This window comes from Pelobates fuscus, chromosome 9 (assembly GCF_036172605.1).
Source record: "Pelobates fuscus isolate aPelFus1 chromosome 9, aPelFus1.pri, whole genome shotgun sequence".
In the NCBI taxonomy this organism is placed as follows: domain Eukaryota; kingdom Metazoa; phylum Chordata; class Amphibia; order Anura; family Pelobatidae; genus Pelobates; species Pelobates fuscus.
Genome location: NC_086325.1, coordinates 150,913,192 through 150,938,890, shown reverse-complemented (window position 1 = coordinate 150,938,890; position 25,699 = coordinate 150,913,192). Strand labels below are relative to the sequence as shown.

The window sequence follows — 25,699 nt, the reverse complement described above, 5'->3', positions numbered from 1 at the left end:
TAGTTTATTGCAAGATTGGAAGCAGACTGGGCTTTTTTACGTCTTTTTGATCAACAGCAAAACCAAATGTGAGAAAGGTTGAACTTTGTCTCTTTTCAGCTATGTGACGTGCTTCCTTTTTCACACCAACATTTAATCATTAATCCTAAACTAAATCCAGATTTGTTTTTTTTGCCTTAAAAAACTGTGTAGGAAAGTTGGGTGGCCACCTTGGACCAACCACCACTGCCCATAAAGGAGCTTATTTATGTGCGTCTTGTTAAGACATAAAAATTCTTCCTTGTGACAATAAAGTGGTGAGAGATGGTTAGATTATGACATCTTATTTCTATTTACTCCCTCAGTAGGACCCTCTCCAATACACACAGCATGCAAGGGGGCAGTGACAGGCGGTGTATCAAAAATGTACAGCCTACCTGTCACTGCCCCCTAAAGGATATGACAGGGACTGGAATAAACGTAAGAGTTACCTAAGGCATCTTCATTTGGGCTGCATTGCAAATACCATCAAACACCATGAAAAATTATTAATATTTAAAAAAACAAACAAAAAAAAACAGTAACAGCTAGTGCGTTATTGGCACACTATCGGCGCTTCAAGGTAACAGGAAGCAGAGAGAGAGGTTACAGGATAAAAAGAAAGTTTGTGCAGTTCTGTTTGTCTGTATCTTTTGTCTGTTTTTTGATGGATGGGATGTTTCTGTTTAAAGATTGTTGGTGTGACTCAAGACCACAAAAATAGTATTTCATGCTCAAGTTGAATTGTGAAAAGTTCAAGGTGGCAAATTTATTTATTAGGAAAGAGGAGAGAGCAAAAACAATCTAACATTAATCATTTTGTGTTTTTGAAATACCCAAGCTTCCAAAAAGTCTCTTACGTTCGTTTAACCATTTGAATTTAGGTGTCCCTTGTTGTTCTAGATAATATCCTTTAAAATCACAATGAAACTAATCTGTAATCCAGCGTCAAGACAGACTCCTCAATGCAGCCCAATCCTCCAACGGTGAAGAGATCAAGCTTCATGACGTTTGTCCAAATCAAAAGCTACGGTGAATGCTGGCTATTGCAATGATCCACCAATCCAATGCTTTCTCTAGGAGAAACATTGAATCCAGCACTTCCCACAATGCAAGACATGAAATACATTAAATTTGTTCAATCTGTTTCAGTCTACAACCCCTAGTGGCTGTCTAAATGACAGTCAGTAGGAATGTGGACATTGTAATATGTAATTATAACTAGTAGTGTTTTCACCTGTGACCATCTATACCCTAAAATCACTTATTTAAAAGAACAATCCTAATACTGTTTTAGAATCCTACCTCCACTACAGCCTTCATAGTACCGGACGTTCTCTGTCTGAGTTAAGCCGTGGAATTTTCTTAGATTTTTTTTCCTCTTCTACATTTTTGTTTTTTAATGCATAATGTTCCTTTCAATTGTAAGCTCATGGGAGTCGATCTGAGGAGACAGAAAACTTGATTCTGTCTCCGGAGATCCTCTATCGGTCTACAGCAATTTTTTGGGTAATCCGTTTATTACATTTGTAGATAAGTAAACACAGCAAAAAATGAATATAATGCTAAATAATAAGGACTATAAAGACCAGTGGCGGCTCTAGACTTGGCGAGGCCTTAGGCGAGACTCATACATGAGGCCTCCACTAACACCATTATTGAAAAAATAGCAGTTGATTTGTGTGTATAAGAAGTTATAGATATATTGAAGAGGGAACCTGTAGCACTGGATATAGAGAGCTAGTCTATGTATACATTGTTGCATTGTCTACCTCTGTGTGCCTGAGAGTGTGTGTCTGGCAGTGAGTATCCTTGTATATGTATGTATGTTTCTCTGAGCATGTGTATATTTGTTTACTGCCTGTGACCTTTGGCACTGAGTTTATGGCGGAGCTATGTTTTATGACAGTGTGTATAATTATTGCCTTCAGGGGGTGACAGGGTGAGTAAAGGGGTAACTGTGGCAGGGTGAGTGTAAAAGAGCAGGAGGGTGCCAGAGTGGACAATGAGAATGAAGGGAGGTGCCCGAGTGCGGAGAGTGGTGCCCGTGTGTGCGGAGGGAGAGACCGTGTGTATGTCAGTGTGCCCAGAGAGTGGTGACAGAGTGTGTGGGGGAAATTACATAGTGTGAGGGGTGGTAACAGAGTATGAGGGTGGTGACAGTGTGAGAGGGTTACATTAGTAAAGGGGTGTGACAGAGTGAGAGGGGGTGACAGAGTAAGAGGGGGGTGTCAGAGTAAGAGGGTGGGTGACAGAATAAGAGGGGGTGACATAGTGTGAGGGGGTGAAAGTGTGAGGTGGGGTGACAGTGTGTGGGGAGCGACAGGGTGAGGTGACAGAGTACGGGTGGGTGACAGTGTGGGGGCGTCACAGAGTGGGTGACAGAGTAAGAGGTGGTGACAGGAGGGTGACAGGGTGTGACCTAGTGTGTGAGGGGGAAGACCTAATATGAGAGGGAGGGTGATATTGTGTAGGGGGGTGACAGAGTGTGAAGGGGTGGCATAATGTGAGAGGAGGGAGACCTAGTGTGTGAGGGGGAGACCTACTGTGAGAGGGGGGAGACCTAGTGTGAGAGGGAGGGTGACATTGTGTAGGGGGTGACAGAGTAAGAGGGGGGGACATTAGTGTGAGGGGGGGTGACAGAGTGAAAGGGGGTGACATAGTGTGATGGGGTGAAAGAGTGTGAGGGGGTGACAGAGTGTGAGGGGCTGACAGTGTGAGGTGGGGTGACATAGTGTTAAGGGCTAACAGTGTGAGGTGGGGTGACAGTGTTAGGGGCTGACAGTGTGAGGTGGGGTGGCAGGGTGAGTGGGGGTGACAGGTGGGGTGACAGGGTGAGAGAAGGGTGACAGGTGGGGTGACAGGGTGAGAGAGGTGACAGGGTGAGGGGGTGACAGGTGGGGTGGTTGCAGGGTGAGGGGTGTGACAGGGTGAGGGGGTTACAGGTGGGGTGGTAGGGTGAGGGGGGTGACAGGGTGAGGTGACAGCGTAAGGGGGGTGACAGTGGGGGGTCACAGAGTAAGAGGGGGTGACATGGTGAGAGGAGGTGACAGGGGGTGACATAGTGTTAGGGGCTGCCAATGTGAGGTGCAGTGACAGGATGAGAGGGGATGACAGTTAGGGGCTGACAATGTGAGGTGGGGTGACAGGCTGAGAGGGGGTGACATATTGTTTGGGGAGTGGCAGGGTGAGGTGACAGAGTAAGGGGGGGTGACATAGTGTGGGGGGTCACAGGGTGGGTGACAGAGTAAGAGGTGGGGTGACAGGGTGAGGGGGTGACAGGTGGGGTGAGAAGGGGTGACAGGTGAGGTGGCAGGGTGAGAGGGGGGTAACAGGGTGAGGGGGTGAGAGGGAGGTGACAGGTGGGGTGGCATGGTGAGAATGGGTGAGGAAGGTGACAGGTGGGGTGGCAGGGTGAGAGGGGGTGACAGGGTGATAGAAGGGTGACAGGTGGGGTGACAGGGTGAGGGAGGTGACAGGGTGAGGGGGGTGACATGTGGGGTGGTTGCAGGGTGAGGGGGGTGACAGGGTGAGGTGACAGCGTAAGGGGGGTGACAGTGGGGGGTCACAGAGTAAGAGGGGGTGACATTGTGAGAGGAGGTGACAGGGGGTGGCATGGTGAGAGGGGGTGACAAAGTGAGGGGGTGACAAAGTGAGTGGGTGACAGGTGGGGTGACAGGGTGAGGGGGTGACAAAGTGAGGGGGTGACAGGTGGGGTGGCAGGGTGAGAGAGGGGTGACAGGTGGGTGGCAGGGGGAGGGAGGTGACAGTGTGAGGTGGTGTGACTGGGTTAGGGGGGTGACAGGTGGTGTGGCTGGGTGGGGAGAGTGACAGGTGGGGTGGCTGAGTGAGGGGGGTGACAGGTGGGGTGGCTGGGTGAGGGGGGTGGCAGATGGGGCGACACGGTGAGGGGGTGATAGGTGGGGTGGCTGAGTGGGGGGGTGACAGGTGGGATGGCTGGGTTACAGATGGGGTGACTGGGTGAGGGGGTGGCAGATGGGGTGACAGGGTGAGGGGGGTGGCAGGGTGAAGGGGTTGACAGGTGGGGTGGCAGGGTGACAGATGGGGTGACTGGGTGAGGGTGGTGCAGGGTGGCAGATCGGGTGACAGGGAGAGGGGGTGACAGGTGGGGTGGCAGATGGGGTGACAGGTGGGGTGGCATGGTGACAGATGGGGTGACTGGGTGAGGGGGTGGCAGATGGGGTGACAGGTGGGGTGGCAGGGTGACAGGTGGGGTGGCAGGGTGAGTTGTGGGGTGGCAGGGTGACAGATGGGGTGACTAGGTGAGGGGGTGGCAGATGGGGTGACAGGGTGAGGGGATGACAGGTGGGGTGGCAGATGGGGTGACAGGTGGGGTGGCAGGGTGACAGATGGGGTGACATGGTGAGGGGGTGGCAGATAGGGTGACAGGGTGGGTGTCAGGTACCTTTTTCCCTGGTGGTCCAGTGGTGGCAGACTCCCTGGTGGTCCAGTGGTGGCAGTCAGACTCCCTGGTGGTCCAGTGGGCTCTCTGATCTGCAGCTCTGCCGGATGCAGAGCTGCAGACCACATGGTGAAGGTCTCGCCCGGTGGAGCTGCAGACTGAAGACTGACAGGAGGGGCATACAGGGGAAGCCGCTGGGCCCCCTCCTGTGTCGGTCCTCAAGGACCCAACATGTTAGTCTGCCCTATTGCGGTTTAGGCGTCCGCGAGGCCCCACACAGCACGATGCCTTAGGCGGCCGCCAAAACCGCCTAATTAGAGAGCCGCCTCTGATAAATACTGGTAGTTTTTATTACTTTGTTCGTATTTAAATATTGCTAAAAATATCCTGTGGGTGCCGTAGTTTAAAAATTGACATTCATATTATGTTCTTATTTAATTGTATAATTGTGCCCTGTATTTTTGCAGATCTGCAGTGTACAGTGAATCAGCACAAGCAAGTAACTTGTTTATGGCATCAGCACGGGGTCCAGAAGGAAAACTACACTCTGAAATACTGGTATGTGAAATACAAAGAAACACGCTCATTTACAGAGAGTTTTATGCAATAACATCAAATTGTAGTGAATTAAAAAAACTGAATTGGAAAAAAACCTGCACAAATATAGTCAAGCTGTGAATATACCTGAGTATAAATTTTGTCCAAATCACCTGCTTTTGCCTTCATTTTTAAATGTTGCCGTTTTCAAAACACTGTCATTCGAACGTAATATTTACCAAACTGTGAATTGCTTTAAAGTAGAAATTGAATAGAAAATTAAATTTAAGGCCAGAAACGTTGATTCGAACATTTTTATTTCAATAAAGCTATTTTAGTCATATTTTCTAATTTAATTTTTAATTCGCCATATTTCACTGTTTGGTAAAGGAATCCAACAATAACACGGTTACAGAAAAAATTAGTTAGTAAATTCGAAGGTGACTTTAGTGGTTTGAAGTGGTTATAGTGCCTTAAAACTGTTTGTGCAACATTTTGCTATGAAACTTTTTTAAATGCCTATAAAAACAAAACTGCTTATTAAAAACCCATAAAAACCTGGCGCAATGGTTGATAACTATGGTGCACTATATCCTTTGCAAGTTGAAGGTCATAGGTCACATAGTCTGGCAGCCATTTTGGTTTTGGCAACCAACTTTGCACATTAGTCACACATCTTCATTATTGCTTATGCTACAGATGTAGAATTCATTGTGTAGATTTATCATGTGACCGAGCTTCAAATTGATTCAAGAGAAGTTCATTGGTTCTGCAGCCATGCAGAAATTCTTCAAACATCTTCTTTTCAGAACAAAATTGTTACAATTTACTATACATATAAATTCTGCAATTTCTGCACATATTCTGTGTGTTTTGTGCCTAGCCACCTAGGACGCATTTTCAGTCCCACACAGTATTAAAAAAAAAAAAAAAATTCTCCTGAACTTCATATGCTAGAGATCTCCACCTGCTGTGTTCGATTAAACTTGTGATTGGTCACATGGTTTGGCACATTGTCATTGTCTGAAAAGTATAAAATAGTGTAAAACAAATAATATTAACTGCATTATGTTGTATAAAGACTTTACTTTTACATATGGTGGCATATCTAGAAAGCTGCATTTCTGATCTAACTCTTTACAAATGCCTAAAAAGCAGACTGTTTGACCAAGTTTGTAGTTTTACCATACTGCATGTGAACAAAATGACATGTCTGCCTCTATGCTAATATTTCACACCCTAGATAAGAGGTGTGGCGGACCGCCTGGCGCCCCGACTGGGTACCTCAGCCAATCTCGCTTCCTATTATCTCTGAGTACTGTACTATAGTATCTCTGAGACACCATAACCACTGTAGCCCCCTAAGCCGCCGCAGCTTGGCTGGGGTCTCGCCGTCCCTTCACACCCTGGACCAACACCTAGATCCAGCTCTCAGTGGGAAGACCTCTCTTCCAAGAGAGTATAGCAGGTATAGTAATCCAAAGAGCAGTATAGCAATCCTCCCCCCCCCCCCCCAATAGCAAGGGCAGATGGGAGATTGAGGAGGGACAAAGCAGCCAGTTTAAACTGGTCTGGCAGTGTCCCTGGGACAACATCCTGCTGGAGAAACAATAGGACCGGAAAAAGAGGGAGGGGTAGAAGCACATGCAAGCAATACATTCGATAAACTCCTGCCCTCTGTGCCTGAGAGATAATTGAGTCGGGAACTGTACAAACTCAATTATCTCCGGGTACAGAAAAACACACAATTTACAAACACCCCAAAATCCATGGAGACCCCACAATGTCAGACATGACTTTAAACTTTCATCTGCCTTCCCTCTGTTTCAGGTTTGATAATAAGGAGGACTCAGCTGTACTTTGCCCTAAGTACCTGCTAAATGAAAGCGTACATGTTGGCTGCTGGATCCAGGAACCCATTGAAACGTTCACACCATTCACTGCCTTGCTAATCAGCAGCAACTTGGAAAAAACTGTCCAAAAAAAATACAGTCAACCACAAAATTTCGGTATGTACTGGCTTAGTGGCCCGGTTTGGAAGTTCTGTCCCGGTTGGTAATTTTGTCTCAATTGGTGCCTATTGGGTGTCCCTCACACATGATGGGCATTACAGATCAGGGGCCCGTTTGGGCACCTCGGCCCTTTAACAGTGTGTCCGGCTCCTGTCAGATGGCACTGGGAGGAATTGAGAGCAAATCACTTACTCCCAGTTAAAAGAAAAGAGTGGAGGCACAGAGAGGAAGGTGCAGCCGCAGAGTCCTATCATCCTCTGCCAGCAGGGCCTACTGGACCACCAGGGAAGCCACCTTCCTGCACCCAAAAGATATGGAACCAGGAGGGTGACTAAAAGTATTGAAATAATAACTTGTATCTGTGTCAGTGTGTGTGTGTGTATCTGTGTGTGTGTCCGTGTGTATGTGTGTCTGTATCTCAGTGTGTATGTGTATCTGTGTCAGTATGTGTGTGCATCTGTTTGTGTGTCAGTGTGTATGTTTATTTGTGTCAGTATATGTGTATGTATCCTTATGTTGGCAGTATGTGTGTATATCTGTGTGTGTATGTGTATCTGTGGCAGTATGTGTGTATCTGTTTGCACTGGCGTACACACCGCAGTTGCAGCTGCGACCGGGTCCATCACTCCAGGGGGCCCGGGCGCCCTGCGGTCCCCTGCGACCGGGTGCCCATCATCATCATTTTCCACATGGGCCAGGGCCGCCGTCCAAGGGGTCCATCAGGTGGCTCATGCTGTCAGGGCCACCCGATGGAGATGGATTATCAGGGGGCCTGGTCAGCGCTGGGCGCTTTAACAGCGCCACCGAGCCCCCTGTGATGATATCATCACTGCTGGAAGGAAGTGACTGCCTCGGTCACTCCTCCCAGATAACACACACACAAACCACGCAGGAGGAAGAACAGGGAGTCAGAGTGGGAACTCTGACTCCCATCAGCCTGAGCCACCACTGGACCCCAGGGAAAGTCACCCTCCTGCACCTAAAAGGTAGGAAACATGAGGGTGACTTAAATATTATGTGTGTGTGTGTGTGTGTGTGTTTGTGTGTGTTTGTATGTATGTGTCTGTGTCTATCTGTCTGTATGTATGTGTGCCTGTCTGTTTGTATGAATGTACCTTTGTATGTATGTGTCTTTGTATGTATGTCTTGTATGTGTGTGTGTGTGTCTGTCTGTATGTATGTGTCTGTCTATCTGTCTGTATGTATGTGTCTTTGTATGTATGTGTGTCTTGTGTGTGTCTGTATGTGTGTGTGTGTCTGTTTGTTTGTATGTATGTGTGTGTGTCTGTATCTGTCTGTGTCTATCTGTCTGTATGTATGTATGTGTGCCTGTCTGTTTTTATTTATGTATGTGTCTTTGTGTGTGTGTGTGTGTGTGTGTGTGTGTCTGTCTGTCTGTCTGTCTGTATGTATGTGTGTATGTGTAGACAGATGATGGCTACTATGCAAGATAGTAACCGTTTATCCAGGAGCTTACTTAGTAGTGTGAATGAAATAAAATAAATGAGAATGAATAGAAAATTAGTCAAATTGAACTGAAGAATGAAAAAATAATAATCTAAAGTGCAGGTAAAGTGCAGGTTACGTCCTTTGATATGCTTAGTATGGATTAACCCTTAATCGTCTGATTTAATTGTATGATTAGACCCAGTTATGTGGGACCCAAGTGAGTAGAGAAGGTATAAAAAGAAAATGAGATAAAATGTAACCTTAATACTCAGTTACAGAGAAAAAAAGGAATAGGTATCTATTTAGAGGATACAATAACCAAATGGTTAAAATGTGTCACAAAGTATCCAATATCTTCTATTCAAACAAATGGTTTCTTAGAGTGAATAGGCTTAGTACAATAAAACTAGTTTGTATTAGGCAATATAAATATATATCGCTAAAAACAACTGTAGGTATAAAAATATTATTTATTAAAAATATAATTAAAAAATCAAATATTCAAAAAATAAAGTTAATAGCACATCCACAATATTAGTGCCAGTCTATTATGGGTAAAAAATGCAAGACCACCTTATTAAAAAGTATGGATGGATCCGGATGCTGTATGTGATCCTCTTGCCCAGATCCTAGTTGCCGGTGAGGACGGCGTGCGTTCCACAGTGCGTTCCACCTCGAGCCTCACTTCGGGGGAACAGCACTGCTCTCGCGGCGGTGTCAGTAATGCGCCTGGGATCTGGGATAGGTGAGTTCTTCTGCAGAGGTACCCTGGCTGGATAAAACTTGTGTGGATGTTCCTTCTTACTGTTCTAGCTGTCTAACGCGTTTCGTAGAGAATAGCTCTACTTCATGACACCTATCGTTTCGAAGTATAGCGAAGTATCATTTGTGCTACCTGAGGAAGTGTATTCACGAAACGTGTAGGAGCTGCAACGAACGATTACCGATTAGTGAGCTCCTTCTATTTTTCTACTACTTCGGCTCTTGTGAGTTCTGGTATTTGTCCCATACCTCAGATTGCTGATGTGACTTCCATAACTGCTACAAACACGGGAGTTGTTTAGAGTGACTTTGATCATTTGAGCTCACAACAGATAAGAATCTTTATATCTTTCACAGTTACTCAATCAGGGATTTTAGCATAACATAGTGAATATTGTTCAGCCCAAATACATTGGATTATTTTTATTTTGGTGTTTAAATGCATTGTTTCCTTTGAATCATAGGTAATGTTTTTAAATTTGGCATGTGTATTATAGACTGTATGTAATATATACACGAGTTTTATATATTCTGTATTGCTGATTCTGTATTGCTGATTTTCTTTTGAAAATTCTTATCATTGATAAGCACCTCCCTTACCTCACCCTTCTTTCAGTCCCTACATTGCCTGTATTGGGCTCAATTTAAAATTCTGGTTCTTGCTTTCAAATCTCTACATAATGCTGCTCCCACCTATCTATCCTCCCTTATACACAAGTATGTCCCACGTAGGCCCTTACGATCCGGTAAGGACTTACGTCTATCTTCTGTCCGTACTCCCACCTGCTCGCCTTCAAGATTTCTCAAGGGCTGCATCGTTCCTGTGGAACTCGCTTCCCTCCTCCGTTAGATGCTCACCCAGTCTCCACTCCTTCAAAAAATCGTTAAAAACTCACTTCTTCATAAAGGCGTATCAATTGAACTGTTAATAGCTCCAGACTGATTCCTCTTCTGCAACTGTCACTAGTCTAAAACTATCCTTACCTTTTGTGTCATTTTACCCCAATCCCTCTAGCATGTAAGCTCATTGAGCAGGGCCCTCAACCCCTCTGTTCCTGTGTGTCCAACTTGTCTGGTTACAACTACATGTCTGTTCGTCCACCCATTGTAAAGCACTGCGGAATTTGATGGCACTATATAAATAACATAATAATAATAATAATTGATATATTTTGCATGTTATATTTTATTTTATATACCATACTTCTATAGCACTTCATTCATTTTTACTATTTGTATAGTTTTGAACTACCTGTTAGTAGTTAATAGTTTTGAACTACCTGTTAGTAGTAATAGTTTTGAACTACCTGTTAGTAGTGCTCTTGGAATGGACCTCCATGCCTGAGATTATCAATCTTGACCATCTCAGCCCATCCAATGCTTTCCCACCGGAAAGCATTAGAAGGCTCTTGTGCATGTGCAGTAAAACACCACAATGCACCAATTAGCATTTTCTTATAGAGATGCACTGAATTAATGAATTAATGCATCTCTATGTAGAGCATTCAGCACATCCATGCACAGCATGGAAATGCTGAATGCCGATGCTGCACACCGTGCAGCACTAACACAGGAAGCACCTCCAGTGGCCGTCTGAGTGACTGCAACTAGAGGTGTTACTAGGCAGCAATGTAAACACTGCCTTTTCTCTGAAAAGGCTGCATTTACATTGCTCAGCCTGCAGGGACAAACTATAGACACCAGAACCACAACATTAACCTGTAGTGGTTCTGGTGACTATAGTGTCCCTTTAAGAAAATGAAAACCAAATACAGAGACAGTGTACAAAATGAATACATATAGCAGAGTTAAATATATAAATTAATATATATTGGCCTAAACAGAAAATGGGTGACCTGTTCATTATCAGACTTTTGCAACTAATACAAAACTTCATACTTAGAGAAATGATTTGTGTTCAGACCAGAAACGGTAAAGTAGAGAATTGCTCTTGCAGTCTCTATAGTACAACATATTAAAGACTCGCTAACATATGCATTTCTTTTTTTTTTTTCAGTAAAGCTAGATCCCCCCAATGGATTGCAAGTTTCGAATACAAGTAGTATGGAGCTGATTCTGAAATGGGATGTATCTAACAGTTCTTATCCCAACAGATGCATTGAGTTCCAAGTGCAATATCAAAGCTCGACAGATAGAACATGGACGGTAATACATACATTATGTTCACCCATGTCTCTGATCTGAAATGTGTTGATTTGTGTGCCTTTGTGTTTCAGACAGCAATGCTGAAATACGAGTTGATCGAAAAATATGCATAACCATATGTATCTTATTCACTTTTTCTTTAATTGATTTTGGATGTCTGACGTTTAGCGTAGAAATTTTATTTTTTTTTCTTAGCATTTGCAGTTGCCATTAATAGCTGAAATTTTTTTTGTTACATGCCAACGTGCTGATGGGATTATTGTAGAGTTATATAATTGACTGTTTAATAATCAAGTCTACTGAGAGTCATGTGATTGTAATGCTGCTTAATTGTTGTGTGTGCTTAATGGGAAAAAAAAACACCATAACTGAAGGAAAGATTTTCAGATTTCTCATAAACCGTGCTAATTGTGAAGGGCTCTGGAGTGTAGAAAAAATAATGCAGGCTGTTTTGGTTTTAAAGGAAAACTCCAAACATAATAGCTTCAAGCATCCACGTTACGGCTCTATGACATTTGCCTAAGGGTTTAAGGACTCCTAAGACGGTCTTATAATTACCCATCACCCCAACATTTGTCAGGGGATCAAACGCACGGTGCCACCAGCCATTTATTCCCGATACTGGTTTTTCTTCTACATGGAAAATCACAGAGCTATCTACTGAATGCGCACTGGTATCCCACTTGGAAAAGTAGGAAGCTATATCTTTTGGTAGTCCATCTAACATATGCAGGCTAGTAAATAGTATTTTGGCATAAATATGTAATTAACCCTAGTAAATGGACCCCTTCGATTCTATGTTTTTCTCCGCTGTACGTTATAACATTCTCTCCAGTCTTGCTTTCTTTGATCTTGAGATAACATTCCCCATTTGCTCTCCCCATTTTCTCGACAGGTGAAGGAGGCGTCCACCTTTCTATTCTCGTTACCCAGTTATGACCCCGAGAAAATGTACACATTTCACGTGAGAAGCAAACTTAGTAATTCTTGCTCCGGAGCGAAAACATGGAGTGAGTGGAGTGTGGGGGTTTCCTGGGGGAGAAACACCACAATAATTGGTAAGAGAAAGAAAGTTAGGTTAAACGGCATGACATTATATGTTAACTGATCTACTTTGAGCTGATTAAACAATTTACCCAACATTCCCTGTCTTTGCAACCCTAACCTCTTCACTCCCAAGTTCAGTCTTTAAACAGCACTTAGATGCAGGATAAACAAGGGCAGTGGTTGGCGACCTTCGGCACTGTAGATGTTGTGGACCTCATATCCCCTGATGCTTTGCCAGCATTATGGCTGTAAGAATTTTATTGGAGATGAAGTCCACAATATCTGGAGTGCTGAAGGTTGCCTACCCCTGAACTTGGGATTTATATTATAGATAGCTATAGATGTTCTGAAAATAAAAATTAAGTGATTTTACACAGAATCATTTTTTTAAATAGATTTTCATATTTTATAGTATTACTGGAAGATAAAAAGTCTGACATATTAAATAAAATGAACAACAAGGGTAGTATGCGCTCACTATAGCTTAATAAATATGTTTGTATGGGCTGCAGTGCACAGTGCAAGGATTCTCAAACCTCGTGAATGAACAAATAGTAGAATAAATGGCGTATACCGTGCCCAGAATTTAAATGTGCCAGGAATATACGTACATAAATCTTCAGATGGTGTAATACTGTAGACCTCAGAATAACAAAAAAGAATACAGCAATAGTGCAATACAGTATAGTAGAATACAAATTAAGATAATAGTACTATAGGAGATCCACTCACATTTAATTGAGCTATCTTAGAGCTCTGCTGTGTTGCGCATGGACGGTATAATCCCCGTCTAAGGATATGTGGTGATGTTGCCAATACAGGTGCTCCAAATGCAATGCAATATGCATGATATATTTTGAGACAAATATAGAAAGGAAAAAACGCAAATGGCGAAGTAAGTACGTGAAGTAAGTAAGTAAAGAAAATAAGGTAATGTACTTACATTTACTAGAGCAAGACTTGCTCTAGTTTAAACAGCATGGGTAGTATAATTCCCACCTATGGATATGTTGGCACCAGAAAGCAAAGTAAAAATAAAAGATAAATAGCTATAAAAAAAAGCAAACTTTTATTTTAACCAAAACAATAAGACATAAAAAAGTCTAAAAATAGAATAAGTCCCACTTGGCGCGTTTCGCCTTTCCAAGGCTTTTTCAGAAGTGTCTCTCTATATTTGTCTCCATATATATCACGCACGTTGCATTGCATTTGGAGCACCTGTATTGCCAACATCGCCACATATCCTTAGACTGGGATTATACCGTCCATGCGCAACACAGCAGAGCTCTAAGATAGCTCAATTAAATGTGAGTGGATCTCATATAATACTATTATCTTAATTTGTATTATACATATTGTATTGTACTATTACTGTTTTTTTTTTTTTATTCTGAGGTCTACAATATTACACCATCTGAAGATTTATGTACATATATTTCTGACATATTACATAATTTATTGGTAGGCCGTAGTTTCTGGGACTGGTCACTATAGCCAGACAAGCTAATTCATGGTGGGATCATATTCTTTCTTACCCTATACTATCCGCTACCCAGCGTTATGTGGATATGGGGCTATGTTGGGATTAACTCAGTGATCAGAGAACTTATACTTTTTTGATATATACAAGTCTTTGGTGGATTATCTTTTAGGCTTAGTTTATTAATATAAGGTATATTTTTTCCCCCAATATATTTACAATTTTACAATTGATTACAACTGATTTATATTTAGACTTTATCGGTTATCACTTGGTCTTTTAGTTATTAATTAGATCCCTTGGTGTAGCTATTGACATTTACAGATTCTTTCTGTATATTGAATTTCTTTAATAAGATTTAGGTTGTACTTGATATTTAATTGTATACCTTCTAACTTGTTCTAACTGTGTCTAAGACACAAGGAAATAAAGCTCTCTTACTATTTTATCAGAGATAGAATTTTAAATCCTGTGTTACTAGCCAGGCCCGAAGGTTACTTACCAGTGGTGAATATCTGCTTGCCAGGCCTGAATTTTCACTCGTAGAGAGTGGAGATTTTGAGCTCTGTATGTTATGTCTCTTTTATATTCTATTATTTGTGGCTCCCAATTTGTCCCTTTCCTATCTCCATAAACATCTGTCTCTCGATGTTTCAGGAGTAATCCTTGCTCATCACTTTCTTCCATTTAGCTGGCCAGCTTGAACCAAATCAAACACCTGACTTGAAAAGTCTCCTAATCTACCTTATGTCCACATTTGTGCTGGTGGTCCTTGTGATTATTCTGATTCGAGTAGAGAGGTGAGTGTATATCTGAACTATACATCCGACAGTGTAAAAATAAAACATATGCTATTAAAAAATGCTTATTTGTCCATGTAAATGTTCTATAACACAGAGTTTGCCCAGAAAAAAAAAGTCCTTTGTGCATTTTGTTTCTTAATTTCTTTATTTTTGGAGTGTAGATATGTCAATATAAGTTTTTCAAAAGTCGTCAGTTTGTCTTTTGCAAATCCACACATTTTTTACAAGTATAACAGGAGCAAAGCTAAGCGATATAGGCTAAGTACTTGTCACGGTAATATACCCCAACACGCAGGAATAGTTCACAGTCAAGAGACAAGAAACAGTGTTCGTCTTACCGGACCTTAGAATGGCCGGACTAGGACGAGAGAAAGACAGAGTCAGAACAAGCCGAGGTCAAGGGAACTGAGAGACAGCGTAACGTAGAACAAGCCGAGGACTGGTACACAGAGGACAAAACAGCGGATAAGCAAGCAAGGATAAGGAGAGAGCGGAGTCAGGAACAAAGCCAAGGTCAAGCACCAAAAAACCAACTGAACGATACAAGCACTAAAGGGAACTGGACAGAAACCACGATAGGGCAAGGAGCAAGGGGAAACAGGTGAGTATAAAAACCCTAAGGTTCACTTTGATTGGCTCCTGTCATATCCACGCCCCCAAAACGTGAGTGAATGGGGAATGTGGCCTGACAGGGGCCAATGGGAGACTGATTCTAATTTAGTCTCCCACTGTCCCTTTAAGAGCGCGCCCGAGACGCGCGGCGCGCTCTTAGTGTCGGGCGGGACATGTGACCGCTTCTCGCGGTCACTGCCCGCCTGACTGATCCCATCGTTGGCTGAGCCGCGCGCGGCTCGTGCAGGAGCAGGACCGCGCGCGGCGAGAAGGGAGGACCCCGGCCGGCCCCTGGAGAGGGTAAGTACCGCTACAGTACCCCCCCCTGAAGACACGCCCACCGGGCGGGGAGGAGCAGGCCTGGCAGGAAAACGAGCGTGGAAAGAACGCACAAGGCGAGGAGCGTGAACAGCGTCAGCGGAAATCCAACTGCGTTCCTCAGGCCCATAGCCCTTCCAATGTACCAGATATTGGAGGCGACCCCGAAGCAAGCGAGAGTCAATTACAGCCGCCACTTCAAACTCCTCATGGCCCTCCACCGAAACCGGAGGAGGAGGGGGGACATGCCGAGTAAAACGGTTGCACAGGAGGGGTTTTAACAAGGAGGTATGAAACACGTTAGGAATGCGTAGATTTTTTGGAAGATCCAATGCATACGAGACAGGATTAACCACATGCAAGATACGAAAAGGACCAATAAAACGAGGGGCCAACTTCATAGAAGGCACACGAAGACGAATATTGCGAGTAGAAAGCCAAACCCGGTCTCCCACCGCATAGGATGGAGCCGCCCTGCGATGCTTGTCAGCGTGAACCTTCTGGCGAGCAGCTGAGGCCACCAAAGAACACTGAACCTGCTCCCAAGTATTACGTAGACTAGCCAAATGTTCGTCCAGAGCTGGCATGCCCTGTAAGGAGAATGCAGCTGGAAGAACCACGGGATGCCGGCCATAAACAACGTAAAAAGGGCTGTTACCGGAGGATTCATGAGCAGCATTATTACGAGCAAACTCAGCCCAAGGAAGCAGGTCAGCCCAATTGTTCTGATGGTGGGACACGAAACAGCGAAGATACTGCTCCAGAGATTGGTTGGCACGTTCAGCAGCTCCATTAGACTGGGGGTGGTAGGCTGAAGAAAACGAGAGGGAGATACCCATCTCTGCACAAAACGCTCTCCAGAATCTGGAAATAAACTGGCTACCCCTATCGGACACGATCGAAGTGGGAATACCATGCAACCGAAACACCTCCCCGGCAAAGATAGAGGCAAGTTCCTTGGATGATGGCAATTTGACAAGAGACACAAAATGAGCCATTTTAGAAAAACGATCCACAATCATCAGGATGACCGTTTTACCATTAGAGGGAGGTAATTCAACAATAAAATCCATGGATATATTGGACCATGGCCTCTCGGGTATGGGCAACGGATGCAACAACCCACAAGGAACTCTGTGGGAGGACTTCATACTGGCACAAGTGCTACAGGCATTAACGTAATCGGTGACGTCCTTGCGCAAGGACGCCCACCAGAAATATCTAGAAACTGCTGAGACTGTCTTAGAAATACCAGGGTGTCCAGCAGTTCTAGTGTCATGATATAATGACAAGATGTCTCGTCTCTCTGGTATATCAACGAATAACTTATCAGCAGGCCTCTCCTCAGGAGCCAAGTTTTGTTTAGCCTGAATAGTCTGTAAGAGAGAAGACGAGATAGAAAGAACAGTAGTCGCTATTATTCTGTCAGGCGGAATGACAGGGGTAACATCGACCTCGAGTTTGTCAGTAGTCTCGAATTGTCTGGACAGAGCGTCAGCTTTAGTATTACGATCACCCGGTCTGTAAGTGATTATGTAATTAAAACGAGACAAAAACAGAGACCACCTGGCCTGCCTAGAAGACAATCTTTTTGCTTCACTAAGGTATGAGAGGTTTTTGTGATCCGTTAAAATGAGGATAGGATCCCTGGTACCTTCTAGCAGATGTCTCCATTCCTTGAGCGCCAAAATGATAGCAAGGAGTTCACGATTGCCTACATCATAATTCCTCTCTGCTTTGGACATCTGTCTGGAAAAGAAGCCACAAGGGTGTAACGGCTTTTCAGGTGAATCTCTTTGAGACAAGATAGCACCTACCCCTATCTCAGAAGCATCAACCTCAAGAATAAAGGGCAGTGAAGGGACAGGATGCTGTAAAACAGGAGCAGAGGCAAATGTAGCTTTCAAGAATTCAAAGGCCTCGAGTGCTTCTGGTTTCCAGACATGAGTATTACCATCCTTCTTGGTCATTCTGGTTATAGGCGCTACAATGGCAGAAAACCCTTTAATAAAACGCCTATAATAATTAGAGAACCCCAGAAAACGCTGAATAGCTTTCAAACCCTGGGGCAGAGGCCATTCCATAATGGCAGACAGTTTCTTGGGATCCATACGAAACCCCTTGGCAGAGATTATATAACCCAAGAATTGGACTTCAGATTGATCAAATGAACATTTTTCGAGTTTGCAATAGAGACCGTTAACCAGAAGAGTTCTCAACACTACTTTAACATGCATGTGATGAGTCTGTAAATCATTAGAATAAATTAATATGTCGTCCAAGTATACTATAACGAATGTATGTATAAATTGACGTAGGACATCATTAATAAATTCTTGAAAAACTGCTGGGGCGTTACAAAGACCAAAGGGCATCACAGTGTACTCGTAGTGGCCACTCCTGGTATTGAAAGCAGTCTTCCACTTGTGATCCTTTTTGATACGTATGAGGTTGTAAGCACCCCTAAGGTCCAATTTAGTAAAAACTGTGGCCTGTTTAAGCCTATCAAAAAGTTCTGTGATCAAAGGTATGGGGTACGCATTTTTGACGGTGATTTTATTAAGGCCCCTATAGTCAATACAAGGCCTTAATTCGCCATCTTTCTTAGACACAAAGAAGAACCCAGCCCCTGCCGGGGAAGAGGATCTTCTTATAAATCCCTTCTCTAGAGATTCCTTGATATATTCCTCCATAACCAGATTCTCCTGAGGAGATAAAGGATATATTCTCCCTTTGGGAGGCATCGTACCAGGTAATAAATTAATTGCACAATCGTAAGGCCTGTGAGGTGGCAATCTTTCAGCCTCCCTTTTATCAAAAACAGATTTAAGAGACAGGTACTGAGAGGGTATGACCGTAGGCACGGGAGGAATATGAGTAGAATTCAAAGGGGTGACTTTAACAATACAAGACTCTTGGCAAGAATCACTCCAAGAAACTATTTGTCCTGACTCCCAATCAATGGTGGGATTATGAGTACGTAACCAAGGATACCCTAACACGAGGTGAGAGGAAGGAGAAGTAATGATCTGAAACCGAATGGTCTCAGAGTGTAACACCCCTGTAGACATATGTAGGGGAACAGTCTCATGAGTGATAATAGGAGAGCATAAAGGTCTACCATCTATGGCCTCAACGGCCAAGGGTGTCTCCTTCTCTCTGGTGGGTATGTTATTCTCCTTGACAAAACTGGAATCAATAAAGTTTTCGGCCGCTCCGGAATCAACCAGAGCTAGTATATTCCCTGCTATGCAGTTACTATCAAGGTGCAGGGAAACAGGAAGAAGTAACTTATTAAGAGGCAAATGTGAGGACTGTGATGTCACACCCAAGGCCAGTCCTCTATACGGTCTTAGGTGCGATAGTTTAGCAACCCCTAACTGCATAGGTTCCTCCTCAGAACCTTTAGATCCCTCGGGAGTCTCAGCTCTAGGGGAGTTAAAGGGAACAAAATGTCTATTTCTGGACCTGGTATATAACCTGTCACGGATCCTGTTATCTATATCGATAAGATAGTCAATCAGGTCCTCCAGGGGTACAGGGAGGTCCTTAGCTGCTACCTCATCTAAGATAGTATCAGACAGACCTTCCATAAAGGCAGTAGTAAGGCCATTATTAGTCCAATCTACCTGTGAGGCAAGGGTCCGGAACTGAATAGCATAATCGGCTACAGATTTAGATCCTTGCTTTATTCTCATTAATGCCCTGGCGGCATTTTTTGACCTTTTAGTCGTGTCAAATGTTCTACGGAACGCTGTGAGGAAGCTATTAAAGTCGTGTACCATAGGCCCATTAGCCTCCCAAATAGGATTTGCCCATTCTAGTGCCTTATCCGTAAGCTGGTGCATAAGAAAACCCACCTTAGATCTGTCAGTGGGAAATGAACGTGGGTACATTTCGAAGTGGAATTCTACTTGATTAAGGAATCCCCTACATGTCTTAGTGTCCCCTCCATACCTAGGTGGCGGGGTTAGATGTGCAGAAGCATTAGACATATTAGCTGTGTCCGGTATAGGGTTTACAGGAGGCGTAGGTACAGGTACCGGAACAGATCTGGATAACAGTGTCTGGATGGCTTGAGCCATTTGATCCATACGGTGATCCTGTTCTGCGAATCTAGCCTCATGAGTGGCCATCTGTTGACCTAAACCTGCGGGGTCCATGGCCCTATCGTAATGTCACGGTAATATACCCCAACACGCAGGAATAGTTCACAGTCAAGAGACAAGAAACAGTGTTCGTCTTACCGGACCTTAGAATGGCCGGACTAGGACGAGAGAAAGACAGAGTCAGAACAAGCCGAGGTCAAGGGAACTGAGAGACAGCGTAACGTAGAACAAGCCGAGGACTGGTACACAGAGGACAAAACAGCGGATAAGCAAGCAAGGATAAGGAGAGAGCGGAGTCAGGAACAAAGCCAAGGTCAAGCACCAAAAAACCAACTGAACGATACAAGCACTAAAGGGAACTGGACAGAAACCACGATAGGGCAAGGAGCAAGGGGAAACAGGTGAGTATAAAAACCCTAAGGTTCACTTTGATTGGCTCCTGTCATATCCACGCCCCCAAAACGTGAGTGAATGGGGAATGTGGCCTGACAGGGGCCAATGGGAGACTGATTCTAATTTAGTCTCCCACTGTCCCTTTAAGAGCGCGCCCGAGACGCGCGGCGCGCTCTTAGTGTCGGGCGGGACATGTGACCGCTTCTCGCGGTCACTGCCCGCCTGACTGATCCCATCGTTGGCTGAGCCGCGCGCGGCTCGTGCAGGAGCAGGACCGCGCGCGGCGAGAAGGGAGGACCCCGGCCGGCCCCTGGAGAGGGTAAGTACCGCTACAGTACTAATCTATACGTTTCAGAGCTATTAAGCTCTCCAGAAAAGTCAGTGAGTAAAACGAGTAAGGTTACTTAATAAAAACGTCACAGTTGGAAATGCGACACGTATCATGAAGTTTGATTCAATGTCAGATTGTTAACCCTTATCGGAGCATTTAATGGTCACAAGTGGGGCTTCGATATCTCAGTGATTTCAGTGATTTCAAGTGGTCATGGTGCCTAGTATGAGCTTTGAAACTCTGCACATACAGAGACTAGCGCTTCTGCGGCCGGAGGCGTAAGTCATTTGGAGTCATTAGCCAATAATATCAATTCTGTGCAATATTGGCATCTGATGCCAGCACACACAGCATTCTGGCACCAAAAGCGATACCTCTCCTCTGTGCCTCCCCTGTCTTCCCCTTAGTTCCCACTCCCTAACCTCCCTTGACCTCTGGTGTAGGGCCTAAGTGATAGAAAAGAGGTAAGTTTTAGCTCTTTTCTTTAATTTTTTCTTTTTAGGCCAGTTCTTTGCTACTCCTATCGGCCAGAAGCCAATGTCACTGCTGTACTCTCGCACATGCACGAGAGTACAGCTGAGAGGTCTATGGAGGAGCTGACTTCCCTGCAGCTGTGACTGGGAAATTGACACTTCTTGATAGCGATAACTCCGCACATTGTCAACAAGTGTCACGTGTAGGAAAAAATACCTTGTTGGCCTCACAAAAACATATTTGCTAAATAAAGGGGCAATGCAAGCAGAATCTCGGGTAGTGTCATTTCCCCTTTAAATCCCTACAGCTGACAAGTAAACTGTATTTTTAACCCCTTAAGGACCAAACTTCTGGAATAAAAGGGAATCATGACATGTCACACATGTCATGTGTCCTTAAGGGGTTAAAGGCTGTGGATTTTTTGGGGGCTGGTTTCATTGTTTTTGGGGAGGCAGTATCTGGCTGAAACAATAAGCAGACATCTGAATAGTCAATACAGATATACAGATGTATCAGAGAATGGTAGCAGGGAAACAAGTGAAACAGTATCCCAACTAGGTTGTTATGGCAACAGATTCATTCGCCGCGCTGGGTTAGAGATACATGACATTCTTTCACTTGCACGACCCACAACTGATCAATTGAGAAACAAGCTGTTAGCACAGGAGTAGTGAGAGATGCTTATTTTCACATGAAGTCTGTGGAGAATAATACATTAGTTTTCTATCCGTTGATTTAGTGTGATGATTGTCTCTGTTACACTGTTACAATAGCTTTGTTCTCCGCTCAGCTGTCACAGTTAAGCAGTCATGTTCCAAACAGGAGAAAAAATAGCATAACATATTCAAATCAAAAGGGAACTCTGCAGAAATGTCCAGACCCACTAGAAAAAAAAGGGGAACAAGGTTGAAGAAAAGATGAAAAAAAAATTTGAGTCACTTAAAAGCACCATAACAACTTTGCATAAGTGCCATTGTGATGGTGCAGAGACTACCCTGTACCCACTCTCAGGGCTATGAGAAAGGCTTATAATAAATGGTGTCAGCTGTAAGACAGCCCCTCAGAGCTGTCAATCAGGCAACAAGAATTCTGTCTTCTGGACAGCCTGAGTGTATTTGCTGCCAGTATCTCATAGCTCCACTTTTTTCAATTAATTCGCTTAGGGTCTCCCTATCATTATTATTATTATTGGTATGTATATAGCGCCAGCGTATTCCGCAGCGCTTTACAATAAAAGGGGAAATTTACCAAATGAGACAATAACAAAGTGTAACAGGAACAATAGCTAGTTGAGGACCCTGCTCAAATGAGCTTACAGTCTAAATTAAAAGGGTAATCCAGTGGGGGGCAGGGCCCGACCGACATGCTTAATGGCCGCAAGTTAGAGTTGCTCTTACAAGTTGGAGACTTTTCTCACTGAAACCAGCTGAATCTGCATCCGATTTGAGCCAGAACATTGTGGCAAATTACCTAAACGACCACTGGTGCTGAGACTGAGCTCGGGAGCAGGGTTTTCAGAGCCTCTGTGGAGAAATCCAAGACCTTTCCCGCTGTGGCCTAGGCGGGTGTTCTTTTCGGCCCTGTCCCTCCCACCCCCATCACCCTCCACTCACCCACCACCCTCCGTTTGGACCAGCGGCAGCCCTCCCAGGGCCTTGTGGCAGAGGCACCGCCGGCCGCAGACATCACGGCACACCAAGAACAGTGTCTTGGACTGTGTTCCCGTCACAGCATAATATAAGTATGGAAGGTGCACAAATCATTTACAATTCTATTTATCTATCTAGAAGCTCCTGAGGAAGTCGGATGATCCACAAAACGCGTTGAGCCCTGTTGAGAAGAACACTGAGATTTGGTATAAGCAGTCTTCAAAGCAATTTTAAATGATGTGTGCACCTTCCATACTGGCACTTTATTTTATGCTGTGAGGGGAAAGTTGGTGTCAGCTGCTTTTTAAGCCGTCATTTATAGCACCTTATACTACCTTTTACTTGATTGGTTCTGCACTTTAACATTTGCAGTGCACTTTAACTCTGTATTGTGACAAGTAAGCTGCTAGCCATAAGGGTTCCTACCCAGGCTTCGTATTGTTGATTGCACACCTGCAGTTTGGGCCAGTATTCAATATATATATTTTTTACCTTTATATTTTTATATTATATTTTTTATCATTTTTACTAATTGTTTTTCTGTTTTCTCTTTACTTTGAGATATTCCACACAAGGCTGGTACATATTAGTGATCGTGGCGCCCTGTATTTTTCTATTGATTTTATCTTTACTTTGTGTTTTTTACTATGCCATATAGCATGCTCTTAGGGCTGGGTGGCCTCCAAGTGGTCTTTAATCTGTTCAGCTAACTGTATTGTTGCTTGTTTATATTATCTATGTTTTTCTCTTTGTTTTCTGTGTAGCATTGGTCATTAGCATTACCTTTTCTGTGTCTGGTTCATATTTAACTATGTCTTTATCTCTGTATTTCAGAATTTGGGTGATTTTTGTGCCCAGAATTCCGAACCCTGGAAAAAATTTTGAAGATCTTTTCAGCACCCACGAGGGAGACTTTCAGGTAAGGGCGAGTCTGTCAGGGTTATTCATTAACCCCTTAAGGACACATGACGTGTGACATGTCATGATTCCCTTTTATTCCAGAAGTTTGGTCCTTAAGGGGTTAAAATCGGAATTGTGGGAAATTCTAATTAAATTCAAAGGGATCTGCTAGTAATGTCTTGGTGCTAGATTCCACAGGACACGTTCAGAGGTCTTTTGGAGTCCATGCATCAATGTATGAGAGCTGTTTTGGCAGCACGAGGGAGAGACCTACATGATATTCAGTGTATAGTGTTCCCCTGATTCAATGGAACCATGAAAGACAACTTGCGAACAGTCCTGTGACAAGGGCCTTGGCTGCAGCAGTATCTCTATTTATGATTCTCATCAAAAAGTCAAGAGGAAAAAAATATCAAAATGATACATTATGTATTTTATCGAATGTGTTCTTTTTCAAGCTGTATATGTGTGATGACTATTTGACATTATGGGCTTTGCTTTCTGGCTGTAAATGCAGATAGGTAGCTTAATTCCCCTGCTGTGTAACTTGACTGATTAAAATCAGCCAACAGACAAGTTACATGTAGTGAGTAAAATGTAAAAAAAGGCTGCACAACACAATTTGCACAACATTCTTAAACAGAACACATAAGAAAAGAAAGAAAACAACATATAGTCAAAAATTGTTCTATTTTATCATAAACATCTTAGTCACAATGTTCAAGTGAATTGGTAGTGACAGCACTATGTGGAAAGTGCATATTAAGCACCTGACTTATCAAATAAAAAATCTTAAAGAGACAAAAGCACCAAAATACAAATTAATAAAAAAAATCCCAAATAAGGGACCTTGAACCGTGTCCGATTAAGGACCTCCCGATCCATTCGCTTGTCAACATTTACTTTTTAGTGATATTGATATTGGAATAAAGTCATAAAAAGAAAGTAGAATGATTTAAGAGACACTTGAGTGGACTCTAGTGAAGGACAAGTATATAATTCAATCCATGTGGTAGGATGTAAGTATGAGAAATGAGCGATAAATAACTATTTGCGAGCAATCTAGTTACGTGTTAGTCTCATGCTGCCTTTTTGCTTTGTCTCCACCCAACAGAAATGGCTTGGAGTTTCCAAGGACGTTGTGGAGAGTTTGAAGCACAATTATTCCGAGTCTCTATGCACTGTGACTGAGGATTCCGATTGCAATGGGGGAGAGGCTAAAACCTTAGCACCTGTCTGATCCACCAGACTACACCAGGACGAGGGGAATGTAACTTTGCAGGGAAGGGGTAGGGAACTTGGAATAGAAGAAACCTGAGATCGATTGGATAATAACTCATTTTGCTCAGGAGTGACTAGCTTGGAAAAGTTCTGTTTGCGGTGTGGAATAAGATCCGAAAGTTGGGATGATAGCAAATGTGTGATCCTCAGTTCAAAGTCCTTACAAAGTGACTGGTACTGCTTTATATTGCCTTCTTTCTAATGTCAGTATATGACATTGATATCTGTCTATCTATATTTATCTGTATCTGTCTGTCCTGGCGCTTAGGTAAAGAATAAACAAGGTGTGCAAGGCTTTCTATCTTATGGGTTGTTGGTTTTTTCCAATATGACGTTTTTTTATTTATTTTGGTATGCATTACAAGCTACAAGAGCGCAATAATTGGTAGAATATGTGGTGTGATGAGTTGACGCATTCAAAATTACACCAGCCAGGTGTAGAGCATTTTGCTGAGATAGTATTTGAATCGGTAGTCATGTCCTCAAGAAGGTACATTGGGTAAAACATTTAGCATCTTATGTGTTTTTTTGTAATGGCAACCAGAGTTAATTTTAGACTTGCCCATAAAATCCATCGTGAAAATTCCACAATCAAAGCAGGCCTGAGACCAAAAAATAGTTTCTAACTAAAACCTTCACACATACAAATATAAATACTTGTGGCCAAAAGGTCGCCAAATGTGTAGAACTACAACTGCTACGATACTGTGTAATTCTAAAGCTTGGCAAGGCGGTAGGTCTACAACATCTGAAGAAGCTTTTCACCATTTTTGTTATGGGCCATTTTGGATACAAGCCTATTATAGCAAAATACAATGTGTCTCGTGATATTGCTGGTTTTAAAATGTATTTGTTATGTAAAAATTACCTAGCACTGCTTTTTAGATGACACAATGACATGTCAAATTGCTAGTAAATGTTTCAATAGAATTTTA

General features: G+C 43.4%; 1 protein-coding gene across 1 annotated transcript in view; it reads left to right on the top strand.

Moving 5' to 3' along the window:
- Positions 1-25,172, top strand: part of IL2RG (interleukin 2 receptor subunit gamma) — a 30,606-nt gene extending 5,434 nt beyond the window's left edge. Inside the window, exons 2-8 of the mRNA XM_063431521.1 lie at positions 4,909-4,999; positions 6,809-6,987; positions 11,219-11,367; positions 12,263-12,425; positions 14,586-14,694; positions 23,418-23,502; positions 24,598-25,172. Of these exons, the coding sequence (XP_063287591.1) occupies positions 4,909-4,999; positions 6,809-6,987; positions 11,219-11,367; positions 12,263-12,425; positions 14,586-14,694; positions 23,418-23,502; positions 24,598-24,723 (902 nt within the window). The 3' untranslated portion in view covers positions 24,724-25,172. The remainder of the gene's footprint in view (positions 1-4,908; positions 5,000-6,808; positions 6,988-11,218; positions 11,368-12,262; positions 12,426-14,585; positions 14,695-23,417; positions 23,503-24,597) is intronic.
- Positions 25,173-25,699: the final 527 nt, after the last annotated feature.